Raw genomic sequence first — 24,332 nt, forward strand, 5'->3', positions numbered from 1 at the left:
ATCTATTTGTCTTGACATACTTGTCCTGATATATTTTGTTTATGAGATCATTTGTCCTTGAGATCATTTGTCCTGCGATCATTTGTCCTTGAGATCACTTGACCGTTAGATATATTATCTAATATATTTCTTCTGAGATCATTTGTTCTAATTTTATTATTTCAGTAGCCGATTAAAGAGGAAAGTGGGCAAAGAGGACTGCAGGCAGGCGATCCCGTTTTTAGGAGCCCAAAAATGTACTGCTTAATTGTTGCTTTTCACGATAAAAATTTAAGTTTTAATGTTTGCATCACAAGTTTCATTCTTTATCCAAAGTATCTAACACGTGCACACGCTCAAACTAGACATTGTTTATTTAAAGTCGACGCTCCCTAAAATAGCATAGGGCGGACCAGCAATCGCTTATCACAATGTAGTGGGTTGATTTTTGCGTAAAAAAAAACACAAACAGCAGCCGAATGGTGACAACAGATTGACCCATCTTGAAAAAAAGTAATTGAAAGTTATGTCGCCAGATCGCATCCGATCGCGTTACTCGGTGGTAACAAAAAACATAAAATATCACTATATACGGTCTACATTGTGAATTAGTTCTCAGTCGCAAGCATTCAGATAACAAGCGATAAATGCTAACCCTAGCAATCAACGGAAAAGTTCCTGACCTTCTTTAAATTAGGTTGTCGCTTGATCTATTTTTTTTACCCTCTATATGGTGATGATGGCGTCCGAAAACGACGTTCCGTTTTTTTAACAATGTTTAATGGTCATTTCAGAAATGTATACAAATAATCGTTATTTTTACAAGCTTTTATTTAACTCACTCACTTCCTCTGTCTGTCTGTCTAGATCGAAACGCCGGAGAGAAAATTCGGACAGTTCTACTTGACCGATACGATTCACAGTTGGCACGTGGGTCAAGACATGAAGACAATGCAATCTGAAACTAAATTTGACTTAAGTGGATGCCTAATTAATTTTTTATGAATTAATTAAAATTTGGACCGAATTAGTAGGCATGTCTATCCAACCACACCACACGCGTCATCACGTTCAATAGCTTCGCCATCACGTTCAATGGCTGCGCCATCACGTTCAGTAGGCGCGCAATGGTTTTTAGTCATGTATTTCTATTGTAAATAAAAGATATTAAGTACTGAAAAATAAATTCATTAAAAAAACGTTTTAATAACAAGCTTTTATGTAATAATGCACTACAAAGTAGAAAATGAATGATAGACTACTATTTAAATAACTATAAAGAAAAGCGAGGGTCACTTTAGTATCTATTGGATACCTTTGCTAATGTTAAGGAAGACACCCACGCTTTTCATTCTAGTTATTTAAATAGTAGTCTATTATTAAAACGTTTTTTTATGAATTTTTTTTACAAGCTTTTATTTAACTCACTTCCTCTGTCGTCAGTCTGTCTAAATCAAAACGCCTGAGCGAAATCGCAGGCACATCTAACTGACAGATACGGTTCGTAGTTGGTACGTGGGTAAAGACATGAAGACAATGCAATAAGACATTAAATTTGACTTAATTGGTAGCCTGATTAATTTTTTATGAATTAATGAAAATTTTGTCCAAATTAGTAGGTTATCTCATCAAACTATTCCGCGCTATTTGACACGCGTCATCACGTTCAATTGGGCGGTCATCGCGTCCAATAGGTGCGCTATGGTTTTTAGTCATGCAACTATTCTAAATAAAACATGTAAATTACTAAAAAAATTAATTAAAAACTTTTTAATAACAAGCTTTTATGTAATAATGCACTAAAAAGTAGAAAATAAATTCTACACTACTGTTTAAATAACTATAAAGAAAATCGTGGGTCTCTTCCTAAATATTAGTAAAGGTATCCAATTGATACTAAAGTGACCCGCTTTTCTTTATAGTTATTTTAATAGTAGTGTATAATTTATTTTCTACTTTTTAGTACATTATTACATAAAAGCTTGTAATTAAAACGTTTTTTATTAATTTTTTTGCGTAATATTCAACGATACCGATCTAGTTTTAACAATGGACGATTAGTGTTCGGTGCAAGCTTGCTGTAATATATTGAGAATTGTGAAGTCAAGGGAACTCACTCTTCTTGTATTAGTCTTATAATTATAATGTTGTTTTGAGTGATGTCCCTGGTGTATATATATGTCAGGTGACTTCCTGTTCCGTCATGGTAGCTGAATAAAAGACTAGTTAACAATCAACGTGGTTTTATCGTCAGTGTATCATTAATAGAAACATCAATCTATCACACTTGCAATTTGTACTTTTTTTTTTGTCTAATCGCTGAGAATATCGAGCGAAACATAATAAAAGTAAGCAGAACGTGCTTCATTTAATATTGTTTTAAACTTACTCAAAAATGTTGTAAGCTATAGAAAATTATATGTATTGAGTCCTACTAAAATAATGTCATTATTGTTTTTTAAAAGCATGCAGGATAAAAACAAAACATACAAAAATTAACCTGATCAAGTCAACAGATAACTGGGCCCGTCCATTTTGCTTGCCGTGTATTTGAATGGGAAGAAATCTAGCAGACGACACATTTCTGCTGAACGGCGGGGAACGGTCGATCGCGTCATAACAAACTCACCCAAGATATCCCTGAGTTTCAGTCATATCTTTGTAGCCATTTTAAAAACAAACAAGGTTTTTCAAAAATCATTTTCTAGGCTACCGATTAAATTTCATACATAAAATTGGTATCAAATTAAAGGTAAGTAAATGCAGTTTTTAATTCTTTAAATCATTTTGAACAATAACGAAGTTTAAAATCTTATTTTAAATTGTGTGAAACTGACAAGCCATTTTATTTACCAACCAAATGCCACAAAAATGTGGCAGTTTAAATAAAGCGATGCTCCCTAAAATATTATACATTTTATTTCTGACACACACTTCAGTGAATCAACTAGTTTCAGGAAATTTTTTCGATGTTATTTCGATGTTTAAAAAAAAAATATATGTAGGTCCTACTTCTCATCTATTGTCTTGATATATTTTGTTCTGATATATTTTGTCCTGAGATCATTAACCGTTTGTCTTGTTACCTGTAGAACACCACTCGGCGACTGGCGTGGTGTCACGGACTTAGAATGGTGTTCTTGGGAGCAGTGTTGGCGCCAGGTCATTTAGCGCCCTTGGCAAAACTTATTAAAACGCCCCCTTAATTAATTACTAAAACATACGTATAAGAAAACAATTAATTAAGAGTAACATATCAAATTTTACTTGCCTCCTTCGTCTTAAAAATGTGTACTAATTCCTTCAATTCCAGTTTGCAGGCGTAATTACATTTTATTGAAATTGTTGCTTAGTCCACGAGTCTACTTTGTACTTTACTTAGCCCCCCCCCCCCCCCCCCCACTCACTTAGACATTTTTTAAGTGCCCCCCCCCCCACTCCCGGAAGAAAAAGGTTTGGTAAAAAACCCACTGAAAAAAAAAGTTCTTGTAGTGTTAGGCTCTCTACAGTCCTCCCAAGGTGAGTTCTAAAACGAAACTTACATGTTTTAAGCTTGACTGTCTTTAGTTATAATTGTAAAAGGTCTATATTGCTATTATGTAACGTTTTTTTTTTGTTTTTGAAAAATAAAAGGTTATAAATGTTATAGATTCCAGTCTAAAATTGTTATATATGAATCATTTAGGAGAGGGTGAATTAATTAGATGTTTAAGTTACAACTAAGACTGCATGTCTACTAACATTAAGTATTGCAATCTACCAAACTATTTTGTTTAGAACTTAAGCTCTGTATAATTTTACAATAGCAAAAAATAACTTAAAGTTGTATTTATATGTAAGCGGTCAGCCTAAGGTGCAGGAATTTGAAAGGAATGTAAAGTTAAGCAACGAATTATCTACCATTTGAAAATGCAAACAACAAAATTTTATTTAAGGGAAATAACATTTACATGAATAGCTAAATTAACCAAGTGTAACTAAGACATGTTTGAAAAACACAATTAAACCCTCTGAATTTCATTACGTAATAATTATAAAAAATCTTGTATATTAGCAATGTAACCTTGTGAAAACAATATATTTTATCTATTGAATACTTAACTATAGGTTTTGTTTTAAAGTCTTAAAATGATAGCTTTATTATAACATACTTCTATTCAATTTCGATGACATTTAATTTTATTGAACGCCCTAGATTATACGTCTATATGAAATTTTCGATCCCCTAAAAAAAGGGACGTCTTTTAGAAAATCAAATACGGGTAACTGAGTTAGACATTGCTAGAATTAGTGATTAAATATAAAACAAAACAATTTGAAAAAAAACAAAGTTTACGGTTAGTTATAAATTCCATCCTATTTAATATTATATATTTATACTTTAAGAGTGGTAATATAGATTCCTAAAAAACTAACAAATTTTCAACTTGAGAACGCCTACCTTTCTTTGTAGTGTGTTCCGTACTGAATTGAAATCATCTAACTTACGATAAACTCGACGAGTCGATATACTCTACTATATTCACAACACATATCAAACTTCGATACCTAAACATAACTAGACTCGATGCTCCAGAACTACGACACCAACTCGTTTAACTTCACCAAGATCTACAAACCGTACTCCCAATCAACAACAATTTCGTTAACAGTTAAAACAATTCGATATTTTAATACCACAAGAATCAATACTCCAGAACTACGATACTCCATCACCTGCATTCTTATTTCTCTATTACCAATCAAATTCCATAAAACTTTCAACTACAAAACAGCCGAATAAATAATACGACACTTTAACACTTCGATACTTTATACCTAAACCGCCGTTACTCCCAAATCTAAACGATTCATCAAAACTTACCAAACAAGTACAGTAGGCCTACTTTGAACACCCCGTCGTTACAAAACTGTACACCAGAGCAGATTTCTAATTCAAAGTCAGAGAAAACGTGATTTACAAGCCCTATTAAAATTAGATAACCTTGAAATGTTCGAAATTTAAATTAAGAACTTATTTAATCGTTTTCTACATCAATTAGAAAGGCAAAGTGACTGGTAAAAAACGCCCAAATTAGGGAGGTGGGGTTGCATTTTCACCATCGCGAATAAATATAGACCTATATAGACCTAATTTTGGGGTGGGGGTGCAAAATTGATAGTTCGTCTTGGGTGCCGAAATAGATCGCTACTCCTTTATAAAAGTTTTTCATTATTATGTACTTTTTTATAATAGCGACTAAACATTTTGCGCCCCCTACGAATGTCGCCCTAGGCGACCGCCTAGTTCGCCTTATAGGTAGCGCCGGCCCTGCTTGGGAACTCCCAGTTACACTACCGAAGGGGCGTTACGTACTGCACCTGGTTCTGTTTCATTATCGAATGACGAGCGCCAGCGTATCAATATTGTAGGGTGATCTTTAAAATGAATGTATACCACATAGTGCTCACAGAATAGCCCGGAGCGCTAAATCGCACAGTATTGGGCGCCGGCAGACGTGCCTGGTTCAATTAAGTGAACGACTGTAATACCACATCTTATCCATATTCTATCGCACTCTTTAAACATTAACAAATGCGCCATAGCGCATACGGAAAGCCCTGGGTGCCAAATAGCAACCTTCGTGGCACCAGAGGAGGCGCCTGATTCAATTCACGTGATTTAGGTCACGTGTTTGCAAGTTTCATGTTAACAATGATGCAGATTGCGTCATTCGCTAAAGTGACACAAATTAATAGGATTTTTTTCTTTAACACCTAAAAAAATTATTTGACGTGTTTTAAACATCAGTGTGACTGGTGTAATATGTTAGAGTTGCTAATGGTCTATTATTAGATGCTCGATCTCAATTTCTGATTGGATTGTCTAAAAATAGATGCTAATTGCATCATTCGCAAAGTGACGAAACTGTTCGGATTTTTTTCATCACTTGGTTAGTTTTTGTGATTATTAAAGTAAAAAGTATTACATGGCCCATGTGAGCCTTTGGGGGTTGAAACTGAAATTTTTGTTTGCAGCCAAATCGCTTCCACCAGGGCGCCGGCGGACACGTCTGATTCAATTTAGTGAGCGTTTGTAACGCCCCATCCTATCCATTGTCTATCACACTGTTTAGACCGAACGTATTCGTCAGACCGCTCACGGAAAGACTAAGGCGCCAAATCGCATCCTGCCGGGGGACTGCCCATGCAAAATTAAATCACCTCCCACCACCACCCTCCCACCCCCTACCCCCTCTCTCACCCCAGAAACCTTCTCGGGAGTATTCATCAACTCCCTAAAGTTTTATGGCACCCGGATAAACTGAGAACCGCAATCGAGTTATAGTTTTTATATACCGTATATAGAGAAAAATCGCACCCTCCTGTGGCGCCGCCCTTGCGAAATTAAAAATAATTTTTTACAGAACCCTTTCCTGGAGTGTTCTAATCAACTCCCCAAAGTTTGATGGCGATCTGAAGAACGGTGTAAAAACGCAATCGACTTTTATTTTTATATACCGTATTTAGAGAAAAAATATCGCGCCCTATCGGGTCGCCACCCCTGCGAAATTGAAAATGTTTTTTGCGCAGTAACCTTCAGAGGTGTATTCTCAACATCTTCCCAAAGTTTCATGGCGATCATGTGAACGGTGTCACTGCAATTCACTTTTATTATTTTTATATAACGTATTGCACCCTCCCTTGGCGCCGCCCTTGTGAAATTAAAAATTATTTTTTTACAGAACCCTTCCCCAGAGTGTTCTAATGATCTCACCAAAGTTTGATGGCGATCGGATGAACGCTGTCAAACAAAAATCGTTTTTTTTTTATTTTTATATACCGTCTGTAGAGAAAAAACAAATCGCGCCCTGTCGGGGTGCCATCCCTGCGAATTTGAACTTTTTTTTTCGCGGAAACCTCCCCAGGAATATTTTCGACAACTTCCTAAAGTTTCATGGTAATGTTGTAAGAGGTGTAGTAATGCATAAAAGACAGACAGATACACAGACAGACATACATTGCTTTATATACGAGAAAAATAGCCCGTTGAGGAAGGATACAACGGGCGCTAGGTTGATAGTGCTGTCTATTTTCTCTAAACTAAAACCAACCCCCCCCCCCACACACACACCCCAAAACATGTCTACCGTCCCATTCAACGAAATATAATTATATACTTTTTCCAGTGTCCGCCCCCTCCCCGAAAATTCTACAAACTAAATTTGTACAAACTAAAAGAAGAACCTGGGCGGAGCTTCGCCCCTACCGGAAGAGATGCACGAAAAAACCGTGCACGCTAAACACTTTTTAGATTAGAAAACGTTCCTCCCTCCGGGGAGGAAATAGTCTGAAAGAAACACTGGTGTCGCGCTTAGCCATTACCCGAAGAATTGCATGAAAGAAACTCTGCACGCAAATTACTTTTTAGATTAGACACACGAATTAGGCTGTAATTTTATTATAGAGTATCGATGACGACATTTTGAGTTGGGGGAGGGGGGGTCAGCTTAGACGTTCTTATGCGGGGGATGGGCTACGCCCCTACCTGAAGAATTGTATAAAAGAAACTCTTCACGCAAACCACTTTTAAGATGAGACAATATTAACTTTTTAATTAAATGTTTACTCGAGAATCAATGACGTCATATTACTGTGTGCACTCTCCGGCTTGATATTATTTTCTACTACATGCTCAATATGACGTCATATTTCGTTTCCGTATCACTGTGCATGTAGCTGTTCAAGTTCCCCCACCCCTCTCCGGGGAGGAAAAAGTCTGAAAGAAACACTGGTCGCATTTGTAGATCATACAAATTAAAGGAAGAATCTGGGCGGGGCTTCGCCCCTACCAGAAGAGATGCTTGAAAAAAAAACTGCACGCTAAACACTTTTTGGATTAAAATAGAGTATCGATGACGACATTTCTTTTGAGTTGGGGGGGGGGGGGGGGGGCGGCTTAGACGTTCATTCTCGAGGGTGGGGCTTCGTCCCTACCCGAAGAATTGTATGAATTAAACTCTTTACGCAAATCACTTTAAAGATTAGACAAAATTGCCTTTTTATTCAATGTTTACTCGAGAATCAATGACGTCATATTACTGTGTGCACTCTCCGGCTTGATACTATTTTCTTCTATATGCTAAATGTGACGTCATATATCGTTTCCGTCTGACTGTGCATGTTTTTAAATTGCTTGTGTTTTCTCTAGAGCGTTCTTGTCAGATAGATACATAGATACACAGATAGATACACAAACAGCGAAACTATTATTATAGACGAGAAAAATGGCCCGTTGAGGAAGGATACACCGGGCGCTAGGTTGATAGTGCTGTCTCTTTTCTCTAAACTAGAACCAACCCACCCCCACCCCCCAACACCCCCCCCCCACCCCCCAAAAAAACATGTCTACCGTCCCATTCAACGAAATATAATTATATACTTTTTCCAGTGTCCGCCCCCTCCCCGAAAATTCTACCCCCGCCCCCGAAAATTTCAAGTACCCCCATCCCTCTCCGGGGAGGAAAAAGTCTGAAAGAAACACTGGTGTCGCGCTTAGCCACTACCCGAAGAATTGCATTAAAGACATTGCAAGAAAACCACTTTTTAGATTAGACACATTAATTAGGCGGTAATTTTATTATAGAGTATCGATGAAGAAATTTCTTTTGTGTTAGGGAGGGGGGGGGGGGCTCAGACGTTCTTACGCGGGGGGTGGGGCTTCGCCCCTACCCGAAGAATTGTATGCAAGAAACTCTTCACGCAAACCACTTAGATTAGACAAAATTGCCTTTTTTGAGAATCAATGACGTCATATTACTGTGTGCATTCTCCGGCTTGAGATGCTAAATGTGGCGACGTCATACTTCGTTTTTCGAATTACTATGCAGGTTTTTAATTTGCTTGTGTTTTCTCTAGAGCGTTCTTGTCAGACAGAGCGTTCTTGTCACATACACAGACAGCGAAACTATTACTATTAACGAGAAAAATGGCCCGTTGAGGAAGGATACACCGGGCGCTAGGTTGATAGTGCTGTCTCTTTTCTCTAAACTAAAACCAACCCACCCCCACCCCCCAACACCCCCCACCCCCCCCCCCCCCCCCCGCCCTCCCCCCAAAAAAACATGTCTACCGTCCCATTCAACGAAATATAATTATATACTTTTTCCAGTGTCCGCCCCCTCCCCGAAAATTCTACCCCCGCCACCGAAAATTTCAAGTACCCCCACCCCTCTCCGGGGAGGAAAAAGTTTAAATTAAAACCACCCCTACCCCCACTCACCCCCACCCCCACACACACACCACCCCCCACCCCCCACCCACCCCCTCTAAAAAAACATGTCTACCGTCCCATTCAACGAAATATAATTATATACTTTTTCCAGTGTCCGCCCCCTCCCCGAAAATTCTACACCCGCCCCCGAAAATTTCAAGTACCCCCACCCGTCTCCGGGGAGGAAAAAGTCTGAAAGAAACACTGGTGTCGCGCTTAGCCACTACCCGAAGAATTGCATTTGTGACCTACTTAGGTCGAGTCAGGTTCCATTTTTCATTTTGACATTGTATAATACCTTATATGGAATGATTGTGCAACACCTGGGGTTTTTCCACTGACTTATTAAGGTGTCTAGGGCCCAGAAAATTTCCATTAAGATCTGATTGAATGATTCTAATCAGATGACCATCCCAACCAATGGCTACATGAGTTGAGGATAATCTCCCCTGTTGCAAGAGTCTTTAACTGCCCCGCACACTCGCAACACGAGGCAGTCTACAGGGCGAGTTTACCTTGATCAGGCCGTCTACCTTGATCAAACAGTCTATTAAGACCAAGCCGTCCATATTGTCCGGCAACAGAGTCTGACCATTTGAACGTGAGAGAACTTAAGTCCTGTGTGTGCCTTGCTTTCTTAAGTTGATTTAGTCTTCGAGTATAATATTACTTGTCGCCAAGTAATTCTGGAAGCTTTAGCAGTGTAGTGTGGCCTGTGGCTATTTTTAGACAGTGTAGAAATCTGTGATAGTGTTTTTCCTACATTTTGTAAGTTGGATTTTGATATTTTATACATTAAATATTTTATCTAGTTCAGCCTTGTGTTTTGCCACAACTGAGTTCGCTGATTAAAGGTTGTGTGTAGATTGGATGAATGTTAATTACAATAGTATCACTAGATCTAGTTATCCCTAGACATAGAATTCGAGCCCTAGTGTGCCGTTGTGTTAGTGTTCATCCACTTAGGCCGTAAGGCATTTGCATATGACCCCGAAAAAAGAATCCGGGGACGTTCACCGTCTATTTGGCTGATAGATAGGTAAACGTTACAAAGTGGGGGCTCGCCGAGATTTAATCTGTCGTTCCAGTTGTTGGTTATATCAGTTGAATACTAAGGTTAGTTGGATTTAGTTGTTTTTATATCCAGTAGCGCAGTGTTCTTACAACGCGCGCAAGCATAGAGTTATCTAGGTCAATAGCCAGACGTGTTGTCCTAGATTGAAGAGGTCAAGTACACGGCCCAACGCTGTGTGTTAAGTTAGTGAACCTAGGCTTGTTGTGATTTGAAAGTTAGTGTTATGGAGTCTTTTTTGGCTAATCCTAATTTTGAAGAGGTCGAGAAGTTGAGTAGAAAAGTTTTGATTAGTGTTGTTAAGGAATTGAAATTGGATTATTCTGTTACGCAGAAGTCAGAGGTGTTGAGAGATAAAGTTGTTGTTCATTTTATTAATGAAGGGGTATTTGATGAAAGTTTGTTGGCTGGTGTATTACTCCGCGAGGAGAAAGTTGCTTTAGAGAAGGCATTAAAAGAACAGGAGTTAGAGGTTAAAATTGCTTTAGATAGGAGGAGGTTGGAATCAGAATTTGGTCAAGTTAGTGATGTTACTTCTCTGGTAGATCCAAAAAAGTTGTCGGTAGGGCAAGTGATTGCCAAATTTGGGAAATTAGTTCCTAAATTTGATGAAACAGATTTGGTCGTTTTCTTTAACTCGTTTGAGAGTTTAGCGAAGACATGTGAATGGCCCGAATCTTCCATTACTGCTTTATTGAGCTCTGTCCTTACTGGGAAAGCTGCAAAAACATACCAGGCACTCTCTCACGACGTTCAAAATAACTATAGTTTGGTCAAGACTGCCATTTTGAAGGCCTACGAACTGACGCCTGAGGCTTATCGGACAAAATTCCGAACACTCCGCAAGTTACCCACTCAATCATATGTGGAATTTCTCTTTGAAAAGGAGAAAATATTCTCAAGGTGGCTACACTCGGAGGAAATTTCTGAGTTTGAGAAGCTCAGGTCACTTATCCTAAGGGAAGAATTCCTATCGTCCCTGCCTGAAGAGATACGACTACACATACTGGATAACAAGATAACTGACATCCAGAAGGCTGCTGAGTCGGCTGACACATATATGTTGGTGCATAAGAAACCACCAGTGTCAGGAAACCGCCTCAACCCCGTGCTTCCCCTTTTTGGCAGCAATCCTCCTGTTGGCCAACACGTGAAGGCATCACAGTCCAGAGAGAACCCAAGATCAACTCTCAATCGTCGAGCGGTATGCCAGTTCTGCAAAAGACCTGGTCATCTTGTCAAAGACTGTTACAAACGTCGTCAATATAACAGAGAGGTGGTGCGTACTTCTGCGCACTATGCTCTATCCCCTCAAGCTGCCGGTTCAAATATGAACTCTAGAATTCTAAAGGACTCTAACCCTAAGTGTCCGCAAGAAGGTAGTCAAGTCTCCACACATTATGTGCAGTCACATTTTGACTGTTCTCGCCACCATCCAGTTTCTTCCGAGTCTACCGATCTCGAGGGATCGAGAAAAGTTGACTTTTCATCTTTTATTGCCGAAGCCATCATTAGCAAACCAGGTGATCCGTTGTCTCAGAAGAATATCACCGTCCTAAGAGACACAGGAGCGTCACAATCACTCCTTTTGAAAAGTTCAATGGACATTACACCTAAGACGAACACCGGAAGGATTTCCATTATCCAGGGAGTGGGGACAAAATCAACTGTCGTCCCTTTACACAAGTTTGCCCTGAAACATCATCTCGTCGAAGGTGAGGTCATTTTAGGTGTGATAGATAGTATTCCTGTCCCAGGAGTACACCTACTTCTAGGGAATGACCTTGCGGGAAGCAAAGTATACCCCTGTACGGTTTCAGACCCTTTGTCAACAGTTCCAGATAATGATTATGAACTGTATCCTGCATGTGCGGTGACAAGAAGCCAGACCAAACAATTGGCTGACACAACGTCTGAACCACATCTACCATCATCGTCAAGAAATTCGACTCCCAAACTGGAGTCTATGCTTCCAGAAAACACAAGCTTGGGCTTACCCCTGAGGATATCTCAGGAAGACATCATTAAAGCTCAACAAGTCGACGCGGAACTCAAAGCAACGGTCGAAAAATCTCTATCAGCTGACGATGGAGAATATTTCTCCGAGAACGGCCTCTTCTTTCGTCGCGCTATACCAGTGAATGCCTCACCAGCCGAACCATGGTTGGGTAAAAACCAGCTGTGGGTCCCTCCACCTTATCGGCATGAAATACTTAAGCTGGCACATGACCATCCAATGTCAGCGTACCCAGGAGTCGCTAAAACGACGGCGAAGATCAAAGAACTGTTCTTTTGGCCCAAAATGAGAAATGATGTGTCGCGTTACTGTAAAAGTTGCACGAACTGTCAGTTGGCCGGAAAGCCAAACCAGACAATTCCTAAGGCCCCTTTGAGTCCGATTCCTGTATTAGAAGAACCTTTTTCTAAAATCGTCACGGACTGTGTAGGTCCCTTGCCTAAAACCAAGGCGGGCAACGAGTACCTACTTACCCTTATGTGTTCAAGTACCCGTTTTCCCGAGGCGATTCCCTTACGGAACATTAAGGCAAAGACTGTAGTCAGAGCCATGACCCGGTTCTTCACTACCTTTGGATTACCTAGAATCGTGCAAACAGATCAAGGCAGCAACTTCACCAGTCACCATTTTCAGGAAGCACTAGCCAAGCTAGGCGTTACCCACATCACCAGCTCAGCCTACCACCCTCAGTCTCAAGGCGTACTTGAGAGGTTCCACCAAACCCTCAAAACCATGCTAAGAACGTTCGCTGACAGTAACACCCAATGGGATGAGTCTGTTCCTTGGATTATTTTCGCCGCGAGGGACTGTGTCCAGGACTCTTTAGGCTACTCGCCTTTTCAACTTGTGTTTGGACATTCTGTCCGTGGCCCCCTGAAGCTGATACACGAACGTTGGACAGGTACCAGTGATCATCCAGTGGAAAACTTCGACGATTTTCACGTTCGACTGAAAGCCGTGTGCGAAATGGCTCACAAGAACTTAAGAAAGGCCCAAGTGAGAATGAAAGAACTGTATGATAAGAGTTCTTGTAAACGAACATTCAATCCAGGCGACAAAGTTCTTGTGCTAGTGCCTAATCTGAACAATGCGTTATCCTTGAGATATTGTGGACCCTTTACTGTGCATTCAAAATTAAGTGATTTGAACTATGTTGTCAATACGCCCGACAGAAGAAAGAAACAGACAGTGTATCATGTTAATTCACTGAAAAAGTATTATGATAATTGTAACAATTTTCATTCCACAGCTAAAATTACTTTACCTGTATGTTCAAATGTTTCTGATGATGTGATACATGATAAATTGAAACCCCCAAAATTGGTAAATTCTTCCTTTTTGGATAATTTGAATGTCCACCTTATGCATTTGTCCACAGAGGAAAGCCATAGATTGTCTCAGTTATTCGAGACATTTCCCTCTATTTTTGGGGACGTCCCCAAAGAAGCGAAGGTTCCACCTCATGATGTAGACGTAGGTGACGCAAAACCCATTAAACAACACCCCTATAGAGTTAATCCGGAAAAAGCTGTTTTGATAAAAGATGAAATTGACTATATGCTCAAGAATGATATCATTGAGCCCAGTTTCAGCAACTGGAGTTCCCCATGTCTCCTAGTACCGAAAGACGGTGGGTCTTTCAGGTTTGTGACCGACTTTAGGAAGGTGAATGCGCTCACCAAAGCTGATTCCTATCCATTACCTCGGATAGAAGACGTTATTGATAAAGTTGGTCAGGCTAAGATAATTTCCAAAATTGATTTACTTTCAGGATACTGGCAAATCCCCTTATCTGACCGTGCAAAAGAAATATCTGCTTTTGTAACCCCTAATGGTTTTTATAGATACAAACGTATGCCCTTTGGTATGCGAAATGCTGGTCAAACTTTCCAGAGGGTCATTAACTCTGTCATTGCTGACATAGACCAATGTGAGGCCTACATAGATGATATAGTTGTATTTTCTAATACTTTTGAAGAACATATTGTTCAGTTGACTAACCTTTTTAGAAAATTGTCTGAAGTGAATTTTACTGTAAACTTACATAAAAGTGATTTCTGTAAAGCTTCAATTACCTATTTGGGTTACCAAGTGGGAACGAACCAAGTTCGACCCATTGAAGCTAAAGTAGATGCTATTGTAAGGTTACCACCTCCCAAAAATTGTAAAGAGATCAAAAAGTTCCTTGGGATGGCTGGTTACTATAGGCGGTTCTGTCAAAAATTTTCAGCTATTGCTGAACCTCTTACTGCATTATTGAAAAAGGGTGTTGAGTTTGAATGGTCAGATAAATGTCAAGAAGCTTTTTTAACCATTAAGTCATTTCTATCTAATGCTCCTGTTATGGCTGCACCAAATTTCAGCAAGCCCTTTAAACTTGCCATTGATGCTAGCAACTTAGCCATTGGCTCAGTCCTATTTCAAGAAGACAACATGGGAATTGACCATCCCATTGCCTTTTTTTCCAGGAAGTTAAATGAAAACCAAAAGAATTACTCTACTATTGAAAAAGAAGCTTTAGCTTTGGTTTTGTCATTACAACATTTTGAGGTCTATGTCTCTTCTTCAACCAATCCAGTCAGAGTGTTTTCTGACCATGATCCCCTGAAATTTACCTCTAAGTTAGGACAGACAAATCAAAGAATATTGAGATGGTGTTTATATTTCCAAAATTTTAATCTGGAAATTTCACACATTAAGGGTAGTGATAATGTTGTGGCTGATTGTTTGTCAAGGATGTAAGATCTTATTGTACACATCGATCATGTGTCATGTTTTGTGGTTCATTAGGACCATACACAGGTGTTGTGTTTTAACATGAAAATGAGTGGTATGATTTTTGATTTTTTCGAAATTCCAATCCTGTTGAATATTTTGTTTATTTTCAGGTGAACCTTAATTAAAGGTGGTTTTTGATTATATGTAATCTTTTATAATAATATGTCTCATATGACTCAGTTGATATTGTAGCTAGTCATTGAAATAAAGGTCTTACCCTGGCGGGTTTACCACTTTTAATATCCTCATGGAAATATTGTAATACCCTTTTTTGAGGGATTTTGATGTATAATTACTTTTTGAAGGGTTACTCCCCTTTCACCAATTGTAAAAGTTGGAGTTACTTCCCTTTTATGTGAGGGATATTTTCATCTGGTATTATGATTTTGATTGCCTACGTTTGTAAAACATTTTTTTTATTTCATTGCCAGATTGGTTCCTTATGTATGTTTTTGTGGAACCTATCTGTCACTTCCAAAAAGGGAGGGGATGTGACCTACTTAGGTCGAGTCAGGTTCCATTTTTCATTTTGACATTGTATAATACCTTATATGGAATGATTGTGCAACACCTGGGGTTTTTCCACTGACTTATTAAGGTGTCTAGGGCCCAGAAAATTTCCATTAAGATCTGATTGAATGATTCTAATCAGATGACCATCCCAACCAATGGCTACATGAGTTGAGGATAATCTCCCCTGTTGCAAGAGTCTTTAACTGCCCCGCACACTCGCAACACGAGGCAGTCTACAGGGCGAGTTTACCTTGATCAGGCCGTCTACCTTGATCAAACAGTCTATTAAGACCAAGCCGTCCATATTGTCCGGCAACAGAGTCTGACCATTTGAACGTGAGAGAACTTAAGTCCTGTGTGTGCCTTGCTTTCTTAAGTTGATTTAGTCTTCGAGTATAATATTACTTGTCGCCAAGTAATTCTGGAAGCTTTAGCAGTGTAGTGTGGCCTGTGGCTATTTTTAGACAGTGTAGAAATCTGTGATAGTGTTTTTCCTACATTTTGTAAGTTGGATTTTGATATTTTATACATTAAATATTTTATCTAGTTCAGCCTTGTGTTTTGCCACAACTGAGTTCGCTGATTAAAGGTTGTGTGTAGATTGGATGAATGTTAATTACAATAGTATCACTAGATCTAGTTATCCCTAGACATAGAATTCGAGCCCTAGTGTGCCGTTGTGTTAGTGTTCATCCACTTAGGCCGTAAGGCATTTGCATATGACCCCGAAAAAAGAATCCGGGGACGTTCACCGTCTATTTGGCTGATAGATAGGTAAACGTTACACATTAAAGAAATTGCAAGAAAACCACTTTTTAGATTAGACACATTAATTAGGCGGTAATTTTATTATAGAGTATCGATGAAGAATTTCTAATAGTTTCGCTGTCTGTCTATCTGACAAGAACGCTCTGTCTGACAAGAACGCTCTGTCTGACAAGAACGCTCTAGAGAAAACACAAGCAAAATAAAAACATGCACAGTAATTTGAAAAACGAAGTATGACGCGGTCACATTTAGCATAGAGTAGAAAATAATCTCAAGCACACAGTGTGCACACAGTAATATGACGTCATTGATTCTCGAGTAAACATTGAATTAAAAAGGAAATGAAACACATACAAGTGTAAAATATTTAAAAATTCGTTTATTCCTTGATGTCAAAATTGTTTAAATCTGCCTTATTTTCATTTCCGTGAATGTAGCCGAGTTGTAAAAACCTGTCGTAGGATACCAATTGAGACCCTTGCCGAACACGACATTTCTCCAAAGTCCGTTCAGATTGGCAAAATGACAGTCATTATACCACCAGCCTCCGTGGAAACGCTTGGCGCAATTTAATTTTGTGTCTCTGTCGAATGTCCTAAACTTTTGATTGTTGTGATGTTCAGTAAGAGCATCCCCAGCATTGCCTGTGTAACCGCTGATGTTAAGTCTGTAACCTTCTAACTCTGAATACACCTGAAACTTGGCATATTTCGCGTAGTATTTTTGCCATTATATGTGAAGTCGATCCTCAATTCGTGTCTTCTGGATATCGTCAACTGGTGGATTTTCTCGTTGCCCAGGTAAAACTCACCTTTATCCAAATCTCCAAACCCGAACTTGTACTCCTCCCACCCCCGATAGAAATCCAAGTGTCCGTTAAATCTTCTCTGGATCATCGTCCAGCCTCCCCCCTCTGTTTCGGTGTCGCACATCACCTCTAGTCCACTCGCCAGAACGACTATTGTCCTTGATGAGTCGTTCGTCGCATCTTTGCAAGATTCCAGGACTGGTAAATCAATTTCCAATGTTCTAGTTTTGAGGCTATCTAAACATTTTAAAAGATAAATAAAATAAAAAATACATTAGAATAAACATATCTAGATTTAAAAACTCAGAAATAAATTTCAGGACAAATTCACAAATGGAAAAGAATTCTGAGCTCAATTTATCGGTGTACTAATCAAATCCGTGTAATTAGAATAAACTCTTGGGTACGTGCATGTGTGGCTTAACCCAGACCGATTGCACTAAAACTTTAGTCGTAATTAATCTAAAAAAACATGATCAACTTATAAAAGTTATTACCATAAAAAAAATAATGGTCCCTAAAACATGCTTAAATCAATTTATAAAAAAAAACACCCCAGCATTTCACTGATGATAAATCAAAAGAGACAAAAAAAATTGTTTAAATTAATTCATAGAAAATTAATCAGGCAACCAATTAAATCAAATTTAATGTCTTGTTGCATTGTCTTCATGTCTTGCCCCACGTACCAACTACGAACCGCATCTGTCAGTTAGAAGAGCCTGCACTTTCGCTCGGGCGTTTTGATCTAGACAGACTGACGACTGACGACAGAGGAAGTGAGTTAAATAAAAGCTTGTAAAAACCAAAAGGACTAACACACCACAACCGTCACCCAAGCCGTACTTGCGGTTGAGAATGAAAAAGGTTCTCGGTGTGTGCGAGGGCCGAGATCATCTGAAGTGCTGAAAGAAAGTTTTTTGTATTATTTCTGTAGTATGTTTCTTTAGAATCTATCTAGATTTAAGTTTAGACAAGCACCCAAGCCAGACAAGAAGTCAGAATGTTCTCTATTGAACCCCACGACTATCATCATTGAGCTCTTCGTCAAGGAGGTGCACACCTCATGGAAACTAGGAAGGTCCTCTCGGTAGAAGAAAGGAAAGACCTCCTCTGGCAATAACTGAGGGAACCAGTCAGGAGAATTTAGGCTACAGGGGAGACAACCTATAATACGACCCTGAAGAATTGCGTCTCCCAACTCATATTATTTAAAAGTTAATATTAAGCAGCGTTTTGAATTATAAATGGTCAAATTAAAGAAATGAAATGACTACAGGCCTTTACTTACTGATTTAATTCTTATCTACCTTGATTGTGTTGACTGTGAAACTGTACAACATGTACCCCTAAGAAAAAGAGACCGGCAAAAACCGCTCTCCAGGTATTTCTAGATGGGGGGGGGGGGGTGGCTTTTATCACTTACTAAAATCAGAAATATGTACACTGAATTGATGAGAAGATAATCTTTAACCCTTATATTCAAGCGTAGTGTACGATTGTGTAACCGTAAAAAAAATAGTGACGTTAAAACCCAAACAGTTATTGGTCAAAACGCAATGTGCTTTACTACACGCTGAACGATATTAGTGACAAAGCAAAGAAATAACTAATTAGCTAAAAATCCGACACATTTAACCCGTACCACCCGCATGGTACCTTATGAAACATGAAGAATAAAAGACCTATTTAAGAAACTTAACTTACGCGAATAACCCTATTCTTTCAAAGCAAAATTCATCCCAAGTTAGCCAATTCTATAGCTAACTCAAGATTTTTGTAAAATAATTAAGGCCTGAAATAGCTTAATATAGAAATGTATTATGGGAATAGAATCTAGAGTACATAGTCTAAATCTAGATCTTAGCGTCTAAGTCTAGTTTTTCCGTAGATCTAGTCTAGATCTAGAATCTCTAGATCTAGAATCCAAATAGATAAAGTAAACTTTTTAAGTGTAGGCCAAGAAAATTTTATTGTATACATTTCATAGCGTACGTAGATCTAAACCAAATTTGAATGAAATAGTTCATTTCTTTATATTCTAAATTAGGAAGATGACGCCATGAGTTTTATGTGCTTTCCTTACTGTAAACAATTTGCATGTGACGTCATTGTTTTATGCGTCCTTTTTTACAACTATAAACATTTTTCCTGTTGCATAATTAAAACTGCTTTTCTACATTTGAATATGCCTTTATTTTTTATTTTCGTTCTTTAATTAAAATTTTGTTTATCCAAAAGTCCGTATCAAGTTCTCCATGTATCGCTGAAGATTCTGATGTGATATCCTGTGAAAATATTTTGCGGACAGAAAGAGAGAGAGAGAGATAGAGAGAGAGAGAGAGAGAGAGAGAGAGAGAGAGAGAGAGAGAGAAGTGCGCACATGGGCTTTAATATATTAGGATTAATAACGACTAAGTGTAACCAGTATGGGTTTAGCCAAACTTTCACTCACCCAATAGCTTAGGAATTAGAATAGTCGTCGTCCCCCTTCCCCCCCCCCCCCCACCCCCCCCCCCCCCCCACCCCCATTTCAGGGCTGACATATAGGAAAAAATATCTCAAGAAAAGAAATAACTAACGATAATTTTTAAAGGTATGAAAAATTTGTAGTTAATCTTTCTAAACAATACATATATTTCTGCTGCATTTTCTGTTTTGAAAAAAACCCATTTAACTAAGAGATACATACCTATAGAATGTTCGGCCATAATCATTTGAGACACTAAGATCGTGCAGAAAACCCAAACCGAAAGTAGGAACATTTTCTACTGTCGAGGAATACCAACGTGTAAACTTGGTTGATTGAACATCTGCGTTTTATATCGCCTTTTTTTTTTAAACGTCGACGTATTTTTGCAGTGGCGTTTTTGTCGACTTGATTCAGGCCTGAATGGGAGGGGGGGGGGGCACCCAACCAATAGCAATTGTTGTAAACAATCGTAGTTTAATAAAAGGAATATTACAAAAGAAAATTGCATAAAATTAACAGGAGGATGTTTTTTATATGCAGTTTACTATTTGTCGCGATTAATGTCATTTCTTTGAAACACACAGAGGCTTCTGATAAAGAAAATCTTGGCGGAAAATTGGCGATGACGTTAAGTACTAAACGTTGTCAGCGTCATGATTCAATATTGCATAACGTAGTAAAACTTTTTTATGATCTAAAACACACTAAACACTACCACTGCTTGACCCAACACTACCACAAATTCCCTCAACTTAACTTTGTAATTCACTCAACATAACTTTGTAATGATCTAACGCGGCTTCATTCAACACTATTATTTAATAATTAAAACACGTTTTAAAATTATTTTGATTAGCTAAATAAAATACTTTACCTAATTACTGACCTGGCCTTTCTACATTTGGATATATATATATATATATATATATATATATATATATATATATATATATATATATATATATATATATATATATATATATATATATATATATATATATATATTCCTAAAAATTTAGGACGAAATAAAAACGATGATTATATTACATTTACAATTTGAAATGAGGAGGGAGGTGTATGTGGGTAACATCTTCCATGACTATGCAAATGTCATTATGTTCACAGATTTTAATTTAATTAATGCAGTCTGATCGATTCAGACAATTTAATCAAGTTAATTCGCTTTAGGCCATAACATCCCCATATTAAATGACAGTTAACTAATTGCATTTTTATTATTACGCTGTGCTGGATTGTAGTTTGCGGCCAGTGTAGAATTTAAGTATAAGCTAAACAAGATATAGCTTAGACCCGCATTCTTGGGTCATCTAAAAGTACTTTTATAATATTGACTGGAGTCTGTTGAAATTTAGTTTTAAGCATTTTTTATTATTTCATTTTTTTCGTGGAAGTCGCGTACTCTTTCCTCTCTAGTTGCTAACACACTTCGTTCGATAAAATTTAAAAAAAAAAAAGTAGTGCCTCCTTCCCATCTATTTGTGTTTGTGGTCTTTGATTTTTGGCTAGTAATGTCGATTCAAGTATTTTTCTAATCTTGTTTATTTTCAGTTTCTATTGCTTTGACTGTCTTAGATATTTTATTGGTGTTTTCAATTTGATTTACGAATCAGCAGGTCAATGTGGTTATTGTTTTGAACACGATATACGCATTTGTTGATAGGTAGATTCGATTGATTTTGGATTGCTTTGAAACCATGATGTACCTTTTGATATTAATTGTCTGAATTGAATCCAAAGAATAATATAATTGAAAGAAATTTTTTTTAAAGAATTCTCGAAAGTATTTAGAGTGAATAGAATGACATGCTTGGAGCTCGATTTTGTAAGTGAAAACGTTTGTGATAATTTGTGATAGGGTTTTAACGTTATTTTTACCGTTTTTCCCGAGTGACTGATTTCCTTACTTGCGAAATGCTTTCATTTGTCCTGATTTATTTTGTCCATATATCTTTTGTCCCTGAGATCTTTTGTCTTGAAATCATTTGTCCTGAGATCTTTTGTCCTGAGATAATTTGTCCTTGAGATATTTTGTCTGGCATAAATTGTCTGAGATCATTTGTCCTTGAAATATTTTGTCTGGCATAATTTGTCTGAGATCTTTTGTCCTGAGATCATTTGTCTGAGATTATTTGTCATGAGATCTTTTGTCCCGTCACCAAAAAAAAATGTATAGGTGCAATAACATAAAGTGTTTTAAAAATTGTAGGGCATCTATAAAGTAATTATACATCTGTTCATATAATATATTTAAAAGGCATTCATAAACCCATCATCGTTTTGTCTATTGCTTCGGCATCTATGCAGTGTTTATGCGCATGTTCCATACAATATATTTTAAGATATCCATATGGTAATTATGTTCGTAAAAATTATTATACATTTTCGGAGCGTCTTTAAAGCTTCTTATCTGTTCCTTAACGACTATAGTGATTTGTGGATGCATATATATATATATATATATATATATATATATATATATATATATATATATATATATATATATATAATTAATTTTAAATAAATAACAGAGCCACTGGACTTTTGTTAAGCCCATATTGATTCAATTAATTGTGGGTGTTAAAAGGACATGTTCTACGTTAGTGGAATATCCCTCACCTGAACTGGATAGGCCGTTACTCTTCTTCTTCGTTCTTAAATTTAGTGTTGGAAGGGATCCCCTTTAACTCAATTATATATACGTGTCAACTGGTTATGCGCAATTGAGACCATTGACTCCGATTTCTGCCTGCTTTTTCTTTTTGGATTTGCTTCCATAGTCTTTGTCCAACCAAGAAAAAACTACAAGGCAACAGTTGTTTGATTTGTTGTCGCTCCTAGAAGAGTGGGTGTCCCCAGCTAACGAGCCTCATCTGCCCGAGCGTGCGGCGTCAAAACGGCCAATGACAAAACGGCCCTGTCAAAACGACCCCGACAAATCGGCCCCGACATATGAGTCCCGTCAAATTGACCCCGTCAAAATGGCCAGCGACATATGGACCCCGTCATAAAGGCTCCCGATAAATAGGCTCCCGTCATTTAGGCTCCCGACAAATAAGCTCCCGTTATATAGGCTCCCGACAAAAGGGCTTCAGTCAATAAGGCTCCTGACAAATAGGCTCCCGTCATTTTGGCTCCCGTCATTTTGGCTCCCGATATATAGGCTCTCGTCATTTAGTTTTTTCCACAAAACGGCCCCCGTCCTTACGACTCCCGACAAATAGGCTAGCGTCATTTTGGCTTACGACAAAAAGGCTCCTGTCAATTTGGCTCCAGACAAAAGGACCACTGACAATACCGTTTCTGTAGAGACTAAGTCTCCCGGCAAAGCGGTCTCATTGAATATGACACCTGCCAGTGGGACCCCTTCATCAATATTCTTTAGAGTTAGCTTATCCAACACTCTTGTTCGGCAGGCCTTATTTTTATATTAGTTTATCTATTATAAAATAAAGTATGTTTTAATTTAAGGGTCATCTATCTATGACTTCCATAATTGAGTCGGTTATAGGCTGTTCCAACTCAGTGTGTGGGGAAAAGGGTCCACGCTGTACCTTCCTACCTCCAGTATGCTTGTAGGTTATCAAAACAAAATGTCGTTATCCTGTAAACATCATGTATATCGTACATTTTCACTTCTGTGCTCGCTTTTATGCAACAGATCTTTACTGTTGTAAATTAAACATTATCAAAATTTTAGAATTGGTAGATTTTAGCTGTTAAGGGCTTGATATGTTTGTGAATTGATGTTGGTTCATAAAAAACAATTTCATTCAAGCATTAAAAAGAGGTTATAATAGTAGTGGAGGTAGGACAAAATGGTTACTTTTATGCCAATAGTGGGGTGCCCTGTCAAAACGGCCCAGGACAAATCGGCCCCGTCAAAACGGCCCCGTTAATATGACCCCGTCAAATCGACCCCCGACAAAACGACCCAGTCAAAATAGCCCCGTCGAAAGGGCCCGACTTGTTGGCTCCCGTCAAATGGGCTCCCGTTATATTGACTCGCGACATATAGGCTCCCGACATAAGGGCTCACAACAAATGGGCTCCCGACAAATGGGCTCATGACATATTGGCTACCGACAAATGGGCTTCCGACATATTGGCTCCCGACAAATGGGCTCCCGACATATTGGCTACCGACAAAATGACTCCCGACATATTTTAAAAATCCAAACTAAAAAAAAACAACAACCAATAAATGAATGTAAAATGGTACTTATGTTATCGTGTTTACAGACACAAACACAAACAGACAAACGGATAAGATTGCAAAACTATGGGTTTTTTTCGACTCAGGGAGGCGTACGATTACAATACTTTTTCTATACTTCGTATACGAGAAAGTAAAAATACACACTCACAAATGCATATAAACCTATGGGATAATCAGCACTGATTAATACGACCATGTACAAAACAAAAAGCAGAAGTAGGAACATGTTTTGTCGATGAGTCGAACCCAATAAACGAATTGTGATGATTGACATTGTAGGTTTTATTTTTAATGTATCCTTGCAGAGGCGTTTCAATATCGACTTCTGCACACTCGTTTATGGAACTTTTAGTCAAAAACAATTGAGTTCTTGTACGCAGTTTGATAAAAATATAATTTTAATAGCTGTTTTTAAACAATTTATGCGATTTAAT

The 24,332-nt window shown here is 38.1% G+C and overlaps 1 protein-coding gene across 1 annotated transcript; it reads right to left on the minus strand.

Annotated features, from left to right (window-relative positions):
- Window positions 1–16,782: 16,782 nt before the first annotated feature.
- LOC131958511 (microfibril-associated glycoprotein 4-like) lies at window positions 16,783–19,968 on the minus strand. The gene is given in 3 exon segments (XM_059323598.1): window positions 16,783–17,108; window positions 17,111–17,425; window positions 19,881–19,968. Coding segments are annotated over 3 exon segments (714 nt in total). The 5' UTR covers window positions 19,954–19,968.
- Between the last annotated feature and the right edge of the window lie 4,364 nt (window positions 19,969–24,332).

The sequence above is a fragment of the Physella acuta genome, unplaced genomic scaffold (genome assembly GCF_028476545.2).
Source record: "Physella acuta isolate Inbredline_101_S28 unplaced genomic scaffold, ASM2847654v3 ptg001331l, whole genome shotgun sequence".
NCBI classification, from domain to species: domain Eukaryota; kingdom Metazoa; phylum Mollusca; class Gastropoda; family Physidae; genus Physella; species Physella acuta.